This window comes from Oncorhynchus masou, chromosome 18, assembly GCF_036934945.1.
Source record: "Oncorhynchus masou masou isolate Uvic2021 chromosome 18, UVic_Omas_1.1, whole genome shotgun sequence".
Classification (NCBI taxonomy): Eukaryota; Metazoa; Chordata; class Actinopteri; order Salmoniformes; family Salmonidae; genus Oncorhynchus; species Oncorhynchus masou.
In genome coordinates, this window is record NC_088229.1 from 17,920,172 (window position 1) to 17,934,652 (window position 14,481).

Below are 14,481 nucleotides of genomic sequence, written 5' to 3' on the forward strand. Positions count from 1 at the left end.
CTCAGCTCTAGGGTTGTGTTGAGCAGCCTGGCTCAGCTCAGCGGTAGGGTTGTGTTGAGCAGCCTGGCTCAGCTCAGCGGTAGGGTTGTGTTGAGCAGCCTGGCTCAGCTCAGCGGTAGGGTTGTGTTGAGCAGCCTGGCTCAGCTCAGCGGTAGGGTGTGTGTTGAGCAGCCTGGCTCAGCTGTGTTGAGCAGCCTGGCTCAGCTCAGGGTTGTGTTGAGCAGCCTGGCTCAGCTCAGCGGTAGGGTTGTGTTGAGCAGCCTGGCTCAGCTCAGCGGTAGGGTTGTGTTGAGCAGCCTGGCTCAGCTCAGCGGTAGGGTTGTGTTGAGCAGCCTGGCTCAGCTCAGCGGTAGGGTTGTGTTGAGCAGCCTGGCTCAGCTCAGCGGTAGGGTTGTGTTGAGCAGCCTGGCTCAGCTCAGCGGTAGGGTTGTGTTGAGCAGCCTGGCTCAGCTCAGCGGTAGGGTTGTGTTGAGCAGCCTGGCTCAGCTCAGCGGTAGGGTTGTGTTGAGCAGCCTGGCTCAGCTCAGCGGTAGGGTTGTGTTGAGCAGCCTGGCTCAGCTCAGCGGTAGGGTTGTGTTGAGCAGCCTGGCTCAGCTCAGCGGTAGGGTTGTGTTGAGCAGCCTGGCTCAGCTCAGCGGTAGGGTTGTGTTGAGCAGCCTGGCTCAGCTCAGCGGTAGGGTTGTGTTGAGCAGCCTGGCTCAGCGGTAGGGTTGTGTTGAGCAGCCTGGCTCAGCTCAGCGGTAGGGTTGTGTTGAGCAGCCTGGCTCAGCTCAGCGGTAGGGTTGTGTTGAGCAGCCTGGCTCAGCTCAGCGGTAGGGTTGTGTTGAGCAGCCTGGCTCAGCTCAGCGGTAGGGTTGTGTTGAGCAGCCTGGCTCAGCTCAGCGGTAGGGTTGTGTTGAGCAGCCTGGCTCAGCTCAGCGGTAGGGTTGTGTTGAGCAGCCTGGCTCAGCTCAGCGGTAGGGTTGTGTTGAGCAGCCTGGCTCAGCTCAGCGGTAGGGTTGTGTTGAGCAGCCTGGCTCAGCTCAGCGGTAGGGTTGTGTTGAGCAGCCTGGCTCAGCTCAGCGGTAGGGTTGTGTTGAGCAGCCTGGCTCAGCTCAGCGGTAGGGTTGTGTTGAGCAGCCTGGCTCAGCTCAGCGGTAGGGTTGTGTTGAGCAGCCTGGCTCAGCTCAGCGGTAGGGTTGTGTTGAGCAGCCTGGCTCAGCTCAGCGGTAGGGTTGTGTTGAGCAGCCTGGCTCAGCTCAGCGGTAGGGTTGTGTTGAGCAGCCTGGCTCAGCTCAGCGGTAGGGTTGTGTTGAGCCTGGCTCAGCTCTGGCAGCCTGGCTCAGCTCAGCGGTAGGGTTGTGTTGAGCAGCCTGGCTCAGCTCAGCGGTAGGGTTGTGTTGAGCAGCCTGGCTCAGCTCAGCGGTAGGGTTGTGTTGAGCAGCCTGGCTCAGCTCAGCGGTAGGGTTGTGTTGAGCAGCCTGGCTCAGCTCAGCGGTAGGGTTGTGTTGAGCAGCCTGGCTCAGCTCAGCGGTAGGGTTGTGTTGAGCAGCCTGGCTCAGCTCAGCGGTAGGGTTGTGTTGAGCAGCCTGGCTCAGCTCAGCGGTAGGGTTGTGTTGAGCAGCCTGGCTCAGCTCAGCGGTAGGGTTGTGTTGAGCAGCCTGGCTCAGCTCAGCGGTAGGGTTGTGTTGAGCAGCCTGGCTCAGCTCAGCGGTAGGGTTGTGTTGAGCAGCCTGGCTCAGCTCAGCGGTAGGGTTGTGAGCAGCCTGGCTCAGCTCAGCAGCAGCCTGGCTCAGCTCAGCGGTAGGGTTGTGTTGAGCAGCCTGGCTCAGCTCAGCGGTAGGGTTGTGTTGAGCAGCCTGGCTCAGCTCAGCGGTAGGGTTGTGTTGAGCAGCCTGGCTCAGCTCAGCGGTAGGGTTGTGTTGAGCAGCCTGGCTCAGCTCAGCGGTAGGGTTGTGTTGAGCAGCCTGGCTCAGCTCAGGGGTTGTGTTGAGCAGCCTGGCTCAGCTCAGCGGTAGGGTTGTGTTGAGCAGCCTGGCTCAGCTCAGCGGTAGGGTTGTGTTGAGCAGCCTGGCTCAGCTCAGCGGTAGGGTTGTGTTGAGCAGCCTGGCTCAGCTCAGCGGTAGGGTTGTGTTGAGCAGCCTGGCTCAGCTCAGCGGTAGGGTTGTGTTGAGCAGCCTGGCTCAGCTCAGCGGTAGGGTTGTGTTGAGCAGCCTGGCTCAGCGGTAGGGTTGTGTTGAGCAGCCTGGCTCAGCTCAGCGGTAGGGTTGTGTTGAGCAGCCTGGCTCAGCTCAGCAGCCTGGCTCAGCTAGGGTTGTGTTGAGCAGCCTGGCTCAGCTCAGCAGTAGGGTTGTGTTGAGCAGCCTGGCTCAGCTCAGCGGTAGGGTTGTGTTGAGCAGCCTGGCTCAGCTCAGCGGTAGGGTTGTGTTGAGCAGCCTGGCTCAGCTCAGCGGTAGGGTTGTGTTGAGCAGCCTGGCTCAGCTCAGCGGTAGGGTTGTGTTGAGCAGCCTGGCTCAGCTCAGGTAGGGTTGTGTTGAGCAGCCTGGCTCAGCTCAGCGGTAGGGTTGTGTTGAGCAGCCTGGCTCAGCTCAGCGGTAGGGTTGTGTTGTGGCTCAGCTCAGCGGTGAGCAGCCTGGCTCAGCTCAGCGGTAGGGTTGTGTTGAGCAGCCTGGCTCAGCTCAGCGGTAGGGTTGTGTTGAGCAGCCTGGCTCAGCTCAGCGGTAGGGTTGTGTTGAGCAGCCTGGCTCAGCTCAGCGGTAGGGTTGTGTTGAGCAGCCTGGGGCATTCCCGGGCTGCTTTGCGGCAGCAGCCTGTGGTGACAGCAGCCTGTGGTGACAGCAGCCTGTGGTGACAGCAGCCTGTGGTGACAGCAGCCTGTGGTGACAGCAGTCTGTGTGTAGCTGCTTTGTGGTGACAGCAGCCTGTGGTGACAGCAGTCTGTGTGTAGCTGCTTTGTGGTGACAGCAGTCTGTGTGTAGCTGCTTTGTGGTGACAGCAGCCTGTGTGTAGCTCCTTTGTGGTGACAGCAGCCTGTGGTGACAGCAGCCTGTGTGTAGCTGCTTGGTGGTGACAGCAGCCTTTGGTGACAGCAGTCTGTGTGTAGCTGCTTTGTGGTGACAGCAGTCTGTGTGTAGCTGCTTTGTGGTGACAGCAGTCTGTGTGTAGCTGCTTTGTGGTGACAGCAGCCTGTGTGTAGCTCCTTTGTGGTGACAGCAGCCTGTGTGTAGCTGCTTTGTGGTGACAGCAGCCTGTGGTGACAGCAGTCTGTGTGTAGCTGCTTTGTGGTGACAGCAGTCTGTGTGTAGATGCTTTGTGGTGACAGCAGACTGTGTGTAGCTGCTTTGTGGTGACAGCAGCCTATGTGTAGCTGCTTTGTGGTGACAGCAGCCTGTGTGTAGCTGCTTTGTGGAGACAGCAGCCTGTGTGTAGCTGCTTTGTGGTGACAGCAGCATGAGATGACAGCAGCCTGTGTTGACAGCAGCCTGTGTGTAGCTGCTTCATAGTGACAGCAGCCTGTGTGTGTGGAGGCAGAGCGGCTGGAGATAAATTGTCTTAATTAGGCCAAGATGACACAGGTGCTCCCTGTGTGAGGAAAGAGAGATCTACCATCTACCAAGACAGAAACAGGGGTGGTGGATAGAGTTTCTATGGACTAGAAGAACAGGGAAATGTAAAACACATATCTTGTATATCCTGACCATAGACATCTAGAACCAGGGTATATACAATGGGATCACAACAGCACTTAGCATAGGCATGTTGGGACAGGGAGATATTTGTTCCAATCATATAAGGTCGGATATCTTCCACCCACTCTGTCTGCACAAAGCAATCCGACCCCTACTGTACTTAGCTAGCTTAATCTATTTTGCAGTGAAATGCTGTATAAACTAGAGGTAGACCGATTAATCGACATGGCTGATTAATCCGGGATGATTTCATGTTTTCATAACAATCATAACAAACCACCTGTTATGCGAGTGCAGTAAGAAGCCAAGGTAAGTTGCTAGCTAGCATTAAACTTATCTTATAAAAATCAATCAATCTTAACATAATCACTAGTTAACTACACATAGTTGATGATATTACTAGGTTCACTAGCTTGTCCTGCGTTGCATATAATCAATGCGGTGCCTGTTAATTTATCATCGACCACAGCCTACTTTGCCAAACGGGTGATGATTTAACAAAAACACAATTGTTGCACAAATGTATCTAATCATAAACATCAATTATTTTCTTAAAATCAATAAACAGAAGAATATATTTTTAAACGTGCATATTTAGTTAAAATAAATTCATGTTAGCAGGCAATATTAACTAGGGAAATTGTGTCACTTCTCTTGCGTTCATTGCACGCAGAGTCAGGGTATATGCAACAGTTTTGGCCGCCTGGCTCGTTATGAACTAATTTGACAGAAATGTACATAATTAAGACATAACATTGAAGGTTGTACAATGTAACAGCAATATATATATATAAAATTGGCCGATTTAATCGGTATCGGCTTTTCTTGGTCCTCCAATAATCGGTATCGGCGTTGAAAAAACATAATTGGTTGACCTCTAGTATAAACTAACCATAACACTAACTCTCTGCATGGAAAGGTTGCAGGAATGCTTTTGGTGTAATGCTAGAATCCCACTGTGTCCTCTCATCCATCAACAGTTACCATGCCCAAGGGACCAGGGGCCTCGTTTAGAAACTTTACGTACGCACAAAATATGCCCCAAAACATATTTTCAGAAATGGAGCATGCAGATATTTAGTGTTAAATTTATGCAAAGTTGATAAATGAGGCCTCAGATCTTGTCATCCCACTTAAGAATTTTACTAACGTAGAGAATCCAATCTAAATGTAGCAGAATCCCCCTCCACATGGACCAGGATCAAGAGAATCCCTCCTGGCTGATCCTTACAGGGAACGTGAAGAGGTGCTTTGGGGGTGCTTTGTCTACAGGGGTGCTTGTCTACAGCTGCCAGCTTCACAGCTCTGGATGGTCACATTTGCTGTACCCCTGCCGATTATCCAGGGAATGTGTGCAAATAAATACTGGAAAGTAACTGTTTAATTACATTAAGACTTGGCAATAAGCCCCCACCTCCCACAGTCTCTTTCCCAGCCTCCCCCCAGTCTCTCTTCCACTCTCTCTCCCCCAGTCTTTCCCCCCAGTCTCTCCTCCACTCTTTCTCTCCCAGTCTTTCCCCCCAGTCTCTCCTCCACTCTCTCCACTCCAAACTCCCCCCAACCTCTCCCCCTGCAATCTCTCCTCCACTCCCCCGTCTCACACCAGTCTCTCCTCCACTCTCTCCACTCCAAACTCCCCCCCAACTTCTCCCCCTGCAGTCTCTCCTCCACTCCCCCCGAGTGGGGGAATTGACCTTCAAGAAAGTGTGCTGATTTGCAGATGGTCATAGTTACACGACCACAGAGAGTCAGGACAGCCATCAAATAACCGAGAAAAAGAGACATTGAATGATTTGTGAATGAAATGTTGCTGCATGTTGAATCATTTAAAGCCAGGTCAGACTGACCCCCTAGGCTTGTGTTAGAGGGAATAGGAGACCCCCGTGAGACCTAAATGCCGGTCTATGTTAGCATTTCAAGATGTGATGAAATCACTGTGCTCAGTGCTGCCTGGTCCCTATGGACATACAGTATCTGGACTAGAGTATGTGGGGTCAGTTTGGGGAAGAGGGGGGGGGGGGGGGGGGGTGGACACACACAAGAGACTTACCATGTGGTAGTTGACTATTTCCTGGAGGCTCTCCCCACACTTCTCCAGGCAATCCTGCAAGGAAAACAAGACACAATAGCTTCAGAATATTGCATTACAGCATATTAACAAGATTAGAGACAGAGAGATCCAGTTCACGTTGCTAATGCTGCTATGCCAAGTCCAAGAGCCACAAAAAAATACAAGAGTGCAAATTTTGATTCATTTTATTTATGAAAGTAGCTAATTTACATACACAAATAGTCAAATTAAGTTAAAAAAGAGGATTGTTTTGTTATTGTACAACATTAAGAGAACAAAACTAAGGGAAACATCACTGGAGGCCAGGCTCTTTTATATTTTTACAATGAAAAATGACAAATAAGAGCAGCATTGATCCTCAGAATTAGACATAAGGGTAAACCTATTGGGGAGCCAAGCACTAGCAGTCCTTAATGTTGGTGGACAATCAGCTCTTAGGGAGAAAGTACTGGAGACGCTGGTCTTGAAAGCCTGGCCAAGACGTACTGTAGTAAGTCCCCACTCCAGGCCTGATTCCTCCTCTGACACTGACTAATCCATTAGTAGAGTACTCAGGTTTACACACAGACTTACTCAGGCATGCGGTCAGAGAGCAGGAAAGCACCAACCACTCCCAAGACTAAGCATTAAGTAGAGAGCCCATGACATTCAAACAAATGTTTTAGAAACTCAGCAAAAACAGCCCTTTTTCAGGACCCTGTTTTTCAAAGATAATTAGTAAAAATCCAAATAACTTCACAGATCTTCATTCTAAAGGGTTTAAACACTGTTTCCCATGCCTGTTCAATGAACCATAAACAATTAATGAACATGCACCTGTGGAACGGTTGTTAAGACACTAACAGCTTACAGACGGTAGAAAATTAAGGTCACAGTTATGAAAACTTAGGACACTAAAGAAGCCATTCTACTGTCTCTGGAAAAAACACAAAAAGAAAGATGGCCAGGGTCCCTCTCATCTGCATGAACGTGCCTTAGGCATGCTGCAAGGAGGCATGAGGACTGCAGATGTGGTCAGGGCAATAAATTGCTATGTCCATACTGTGATACGCCTAAGACGGCGCTACAGGGAGACAGGACGGACAGCTGATCATCATCGTGGTGGCAGACCACGTGTGACAACACCTGCACAGGATCGGTACATCCGAACATCACACCTGCAGGACAGGTACAGGATGGCAACAACAACTGAGTTACACCAGGAACGCACAATCCCTCCATCAGTGCTCAGACTGTCCACAATAGGCTGAGAGAGGCTGGACTGAGGGCTCACCAGACATCACTGGCAACAACATCGCCTATGGGCACAAACCCACCGTCGCTGGACCAGACAGGACTGGCAGAAAGTGCTCTTCACTGACGAGTCACAGTTTTGTCTCACTGGGCGTGGCGATCGGATTTGCGTTTATCGTCGAAGGAATGAGCATTAGGAGGACATCCTCCTCCCTCATGTGGTACCCTTCCTGCAGGCTCATCCTGACATGACCCTCCAGCATGACAATGCCACCAGCCATAATGCTCATTCTGCGCGTGATTACCTACAAGACAGGAATGTCAGTGTTCTGCCATGGCCAGCGAAGAGCCTCAATCCCATTGAGCACGTCTGGGACCTGTTGGATCGGAGGGTGAGGGCTAGGGCCATTCCCCCCAGAAATGTCCGGGAACTTGCAGGTGCCTTGGTGGAAGAGCGGGGTAACATCTCACAGCAAGAACTGGTACATCGGGTACAGTCCGTGAGGAGGAGATGCACTGTAGTACTTAATGCAGCTGGTGGCCACACCAGATACTGACTGTCACTTTTGATTTTGACCCCCCCTTTGTTACTGGGACACATTATTCAATTTCTGTAGTCACATGTCTGTGGAACTTGTTCAGTTTATGTCTCAGTTGTTGAATCTTGTTATGATCATACAAATATTTACATGTTACATTTTCTGAAAATAAACGTAGTTGACAGTGAGAGGACGTTTCTTTGTTTGCTGAGTTTAGTAGTATGTACATAGGGAGACAAGTTATGTGATGAGCCTTAAATATCCAGAAAACATAGATGTACCGGTATGTGTAGTATGTGATAGATATTCAGTCAGTGTGTACAATAACAAGGTTATGAGGCTGTAACCTAACCAATAAATTAGTGTTGAATAGACTTGAAATTGGACTTTATTCTGGATCCAACTGAACCTCACCGAGATCATCTCATCCTTCTTGCATTGTTGGGACAGGTCCCGGATTCCATTCACAAAGAGTTTGTTGGCACTGACATACACCTTCCCTGCCTCGATCATCCCACTGCATAGCTTCACCAGCTAGGGGAGGAGGGAAGAGAGAGAGAAAGACAGAGAGAATGAGTGAGTGTGTGTGTGGGGGTAAGTAGAGGAAAGTAGGGTCTGTATACAGAAAATCAAATTATATATCTCGCTACATACAAGTCGATTACATTCTTAAATACTGTGTACAGTAGAGGGACTTTCTCTGGCTTGTAAATGGACTGGTGAGATAAAAACCTTGAATGGGCCGGCCATGTGATTATATCACTGAGATGCTCTTGCATCATACCATATTTTTCCCTTTCCACAGCAAATACCTGCATCATATTCCCACCTAACCCTTTTCTACATTTAAAAACATGCTCACCATACTTGGTGATTACGTCCTACGGTTGGCTGCATGTTGGTTTTAGCCCCCTCCATGATCATACTGTATCACCCACGGTAATGTGTGGTGTGGTGGAGAACATTCTCACATGTTAACCTGTGACATAAGAATGCAACTAAACACGCATGTCACTACTGAGGGGGAAATGTGGTCCAGGACTGGGGAATTAAAACCAGAGTGTTTAACTGTGAAGACTTGTTGGTTTTAACCACAAAGATACATCTATCAACTGATGTATCTACTCTATGGTTTAGCATAGGACAGGATCTACTGTAACTGCCAAAATACTCTTCCAATCCACACACTGACGAATACACAGAAAGATCACAAGTCACATTACTACACTGAACAAAAATATAAACGCAACATGCAACAATTTCAAAGATTTACAGTTCATATGAGGAAATCAGTCAATTTACATAAATAAATAGGATTTGGATTTCACATGACTGGGAATACAGATATGCATCTGTTGGTCACAGGTAGGGTACAAAAAACAGTCAGTATCTGGTATTGTCACACCCTGATCCGTTTCACCTGTCCTTGTGCTTGTCGTCACCCATCTTCCCCATTATCCCCTGGGTATTTCTACCTGTGTTTTCTGTCTGTCTGTGCCAGTTCGTCTTGTTTGTTCAAGTCAACCAGCGGTTTTCTCTCAGCTCCTGTTTTTTCCCCCAGTCTCTCTTTTTCTCATCCTCCTGGTTTTGATCCTTGTCTGTCCTGACTCTGAGCCCGCCTGCCTGACCACTCTGCCTGCCCCTGCCCCTGACTCTGAGCCCGCCTGCCTGCCCCTGTCCCTGACCTCGAGCCTGCCTGCCGCCCTGTACCGTTTTGGACTCTGCCCTGGCTATGAACTCTTGCCTGTCCCCGACCTGCCTTTTGTTGGATTCTAATATATAGCAGAGCTCAAACCATCGGCCTCCTGTGTCTGCGTCTGGGTCTCGCCTTATGTCGTTATAGGTATGGATCTGATCACGGTATCTCTGTGCATTCAAAATTGCCATCGATAAAATGCAATTGTGTTCATTGTCCGTAGCTTATGCCTGCCCATACCATAACCCCACCGCCACCATGGGGCACTCTGTTCACAATGATGACATCAGCAAGCCGCTCGCCCACACGACGACATCTGCCCGGTACAGTTGAAACCGGGAGTCAGCCGTGAAGAGCACACTTCTCCAGCGTGCCAGTCGCTATCGAAGGTGAGCATTTGCCAACTAAACTCAGTTATGATGCTGAACTGCTGTCAAGTCAAGACCCTGGTAGGATGTTGAGGATGCAGATGAGCTTCCCCAAGATGGTTTCTGACAGTTTGTGCAGGTACTATTGGGTTGTGCAAACCCACAGTTTCATCAGCTGTCCGGGTGGCTGGTCTCAGATGATCCCGCAGGTAAAGAAGCCGGATGTGGAGGGCACGTGTAGTTACACGTGGTCTGCAGTTGTGAGGCCGGTTGGATGTACTGCCAAATTCTCTAAAACAACATTGATAAAGAAATGAATGTTCAATTCTCTGGCAACGGCTATCACGCCCTGACCTGAGATATCTGTTTTCTTTATATTTTGGTTAGGTCGGGGTGTGACTGTTTTTGTACTGTCTCGGGTTTTTGTATGTCTAGGGTTTTGTAGGTCTAGAGGTTTTTGTATACCTATGTTGGCCTGATATGGTTCCCAATCAGAGACAGCTGTTTATCATTGTCTCTTATTGGGGATCATATTTAGGTAGCCATTTCCCTTTGGTGTTTGTGGGATCTTGTCTATCATATTTAGGTAGCCATTTCCCTTTGGTGTTTGTGGCATCTTGTCTATGTGTAGTTGCCTGTCAGCACTCGTTTGTATAGCTTCACGTTTTGTTATTTTGTTAGTTTGTTCAGTGTTCATTCTTTAAATAAATAAGAATGTAAGCACACCACGCTGTGCCTTGGTCCGATCCTTATAAGGAACGTGACAACAGCACTGGTGGACATTCCTGCAGTCAGTATGCCAATTGCATGCTCCATCACAACATTTATGGAATTGTGTTGTGTGATAAAACTACACATTTTATTGTGGCCTTTTATTGTCCCCAGCACAAGGTGCACATGTGTAATGATCATGCAGTTTAATCAGCTTCTTGATACAGTGGGGAGAACAAGTATTTGATACACTGACGATTTAGCAGGTTTTCCTACTTACAAAGCATGTAGAGGTCTGTAATTTGTATCATAGGTACACTTCAACTGTTGTATGATTTTTAAGTAATTAATTTGCATTTTATTGCATGACATAAGTATTTGATACATCAGAAAAGCATATCTTAATATTTGGAAACCTTTGTTTGCAATTACAGAGATCATATGTTTCCTGTAGTTCTTGACCAGGTTTGCACACACTGCAGCAGGGATTTTGGCCCACTCCTCCATACAGACCTTCTCCAGATCCTTCAGGTTTCGGGGCTGTCGCTGGGCAATACGGACTTTCAGCTCCCTCCAAAGATTTTCTATTGGGTTCAGGTCTGGAGACTGGCTAGGCCACTCCAGGACCTTGAGATGCTTCTTACGGAGCCACACCTTAGTTGCCCTGGCTGTGTGTTTCGGGTCGTTGTCATGCTGGAAGACCCAGCCCCAACCCATCTTCAATGCTCTTACTGAGGGAAGGAGGTTGTTGGCCAAGATCTTGCGATACATGGCCACATGTATGTCATGCAATAAAATACAAATGAATTACTTAAAAATCATATAATGTGATTTTCTGGATTTTTGTTTTAGATTCCGTCTCTCACAGTTGAAGTGTACCTATGATAAAAATGACAGAACTCTACATGCTTTGTAAGTAGGAAAACCTGCAAAATCGGCAGTGTATCAAATACTTGTCACACTGTTTAACTGCTGACAACTGAACCTTTGACATGTAGCCTAACATATGGTTCACTACAATGTTTGTTGTTTCTTTCTACATTCGCAAGACATTGAATCAAGGCCAGCCTCTCTCACTCTCACCCTGCTTGAGATACTCTCCTCAAGAAAAGTGCCATTCCCTAACAGCTGCTAGCCAGATTCAACACAGGGCTGGCCAACCAACCCTATCCTCTCATGTTAATCACTCAAAGCCCTGTAGACCTGGGAGTGAACTGGACATGGGCTGCCAGTGTTTTCTGTTGAGAGGAGAATCCTACCTGTTTCCCTACGGGAGGGAAAATAAAAGGTGGAAGAGACAGGACTAGTGGTTTGACAGTTGGGTTCATGTTGGTGTACAGTAATGCCCTTCTTCTGTGTATTGTGGCAGTACACTAGTGGTTTGACAGTCATGTTGGTGTACGGTAATGCCCTTTGTATTGTGATAGTACACTAGTGTTTTGGGCTTCTGGTGAGAGTTAACATTGTTGAGGCAAATTCAAACCCATATGAGTAACTTGGATATAACACTTGATATATGGTTCTCACATATGTTTATTATTCAACAGTTAATACCAGAAGATGTAAGCTACAGTATGTATGAACTATATGCTAACCACCATATCATGACACCTGACGAGCCAAATGGCCTTTTACCCTCACATACTGTCAAACAGAAGCATTCTGCACGTTCACCATCCTTGCTCATTTGGAGCCCACTGCAGGATACCAATAGTGATGTTAGTGAAGCAGCAGACTAACCTCCCCGACACATAATTCACGGTCAAACAGAACAGATGGACTCGTGACATCATGAGCATTAACACAAAGCATCAGGCTCCCTCGTTTAGAGGATAACCCAAAGCATCAGGCTCCCTCATTTAGAGAATTACCCAAAGCATCAGGCTCCCTCATTTAGAGAATTACCCAAAGCATCAGGCTCCCTCATTTAGAGAATTACCCAAAGCATCAGGCTCCCTCATTGAGAGAATTACCCAAAGCATCAGGCTCCCTCATTGAGAGAATTACCCAAAGCATCAGGCTCCCTCATTTAGAGAATTACCCAAAGCATCAGGCTCCCTCATTTAGAGAATTACCCAAAGCATCAGGCTCCCTCATTTAGAGAATTACCCAAAGCATCAGGCTCCCTCATTTAGATAATTACCCAAAGCATCAGGCTCCCTCATTTAGAGAATTACCCAAAGCATCAGGCTCCCTCATTTAGAGAATAACCCAAAGCATCAGGCTCCCTCATTTAGAATTCACCTTCTGAATTACCCAAAGCATCTAAATCATTAAGGCTCCCTCATTTCCTTAGAGAATAACCCAAAGCATCAGGCTCCCTCATTTAGAGAATAACCCAAAGCATCAGGCTCCCTCATTTAGATAATTACCCAAAGCATCAGGCTCCCTCATTTAGAGAATAACCCAAAGCATCAGGCTCCCTCATTAGAGAATAACCCAAAGCATCAGGCTCCCTCATTTAGATAATTACCCAAAGAATCAGGCTCCCTCATTAGAGAATAACCCAGTGCTTTGAAAGCCAGTCCAATGCATTCTAATGCTGTCAGTCCTCTTCCCCTTTCCCCCCGCCCGCGACGTCACGTTTAGTCCACACAAACCTGAGCTGCTGAAACATTAAGTAATCTGAGTGAGATTATGCTTTCCTTTTTAGTTGCACCCAGTACTCAGTGGTTTAACAAAGACACATTTACAACAAGCACTGATGGGTGAAAATGTACAATAGTAGTATTCTCCAACCTGTCTACTGGTCCTACTCAGATTGTCTAGATTGGAGGGCTGCATGCCACTTTGTTAATCAGTGTGTGTGTGTAAACTGGGCACTCTAGGCAGTAGTGTAGCAGGTTAAGAGATTTTAGCTACTATCACCATCATCCTTTAATCCTACCATATACAGTCCTGTATGTCTCTAATCTCATTTCATTAACAGTGCAGTAGGGGATGGGATGTACTGTAAACTAAAGATAACTTAAATATGCTGCAATGGATGTATCACATGCTTTCTATCAAAATAAAACCTATGAGCACTAGAAGCCAACAGTTAGCAGGACAACAGTGGTTTAGTTAAGCAATAAGGCACACGGAGGTGAGGTATATGGACAACGCAGTGTGCCTGCATACAGCACTTAGCCGTTGTGATATGTTGGCCATATACCACTAGAACCTGAGGTGCCTTATTGCTATTATAAACTGTTATAAACTGGTTACCAACGTAACCGTAATCAGCATTCAGGGCTCGAACCAGCCAGTTTATAATATGGTTTATACTACAGGGATAATAGGAGATGTAGGATATCTGAAAAGGCTTCCTGTGGATTGCTAAAAAGATAGAGATATTAAAACAAATATTTCTTACCTTGTCTAGTTTAGCTTCAATCTCTACCACCTCCGTCTCCACTTCATCAATGTTTGCCCTGCAAGATAAAAAACAGGACTGCGTTAGTACAGTAACATTGTATGTATCGTCATTTCTTCTGCTATATACACACACACCACATATTTCCCATGTCCTTGGAAAGAGTGGGGGGGTTACATAAATCTTAGGCTGGCAGTGAGGTTCTTGGATCCGAACACAGACATGTTCAAGCCGAGACATACAGGCCGGTTTGGGAGTACTCTGGGGAGTGTTAACTGGCTAAATGAAAAAGAGATGCTGGCTGGGAACAATTGAACTCAGTCATGAGAGTGACTGGATGTTCTGTAGAGCTATGGTACAGTCGCACCCCAAAAACCCCTGATCTAGTCACCGCCACCACCACACCCTAGAGCATATGGGAACCTCTACCTCTGCCATGCTGTGAAGGAGTGCCCTATCCTAGCCACAGCCCACTCCTAGCCCACACCACTGTTTATACATGCTTCAGCTGTGGGTGTGCACTGGGGCAGCTTCCTCAGATGGCTTGGAGACCACATCACAGGGTGAGATGACTGATCTAGGGAGGGATCGGGGAGGAGGGCTGTAATGTAATCATAACACCTCAGTGAAACAGATCTACAGTATATCTGCTACTTTCTCACTGTCTGCCATGTGGGACTTTGAAGGTTTTTACTTGACTGGAATCAGAAAACACATCATAGCTTCTTCTTCCCTCTTAGCTCTCTGTGTATGTATCTCCATATTAGCAGCGAGCAGCATTAAGTCCCTTGCACGTTTTCCATTAGAACAAGAGGAGATAGAGAGAGCACTGCAGCACAC

The 14,481-nt window shown here is 47.8% G+C and overlaps 1 protein-coding gene across 1 annotated transcript in view; it reads right to left on the reverse strand.

Annotated features, from left to right (window-relative positions):
* LOC135504123 (arf-GAP with coiled-coil, ANK repeat and PH domain-containing protein 3-like) overlaps positions 1-14,481 on the reverse strand; it is a 101,997-nt gene that overhangs the window by 41,591 nt on the left and 45,925 nt on the right. Inside the window, exons 2-4 of the mRNA XM_064922430.1 lie at positions 13,642-13,699; positions 7,926-8,045; positions 5,719-5,772 (exon numbers count right to left, since the gene is read on the reverse strand). Coding sequence (XP_064778502.1) covers positions 5,719-5,772; positions 7,926-8,045; positions 13,642-13,699 — 232 coding nt within the window. The remainder of the gene's footprint in view (positions 1-5,718; positions 5,773-7,925; positions 8,046-13,641; positions 13,700-14,481) is intronic.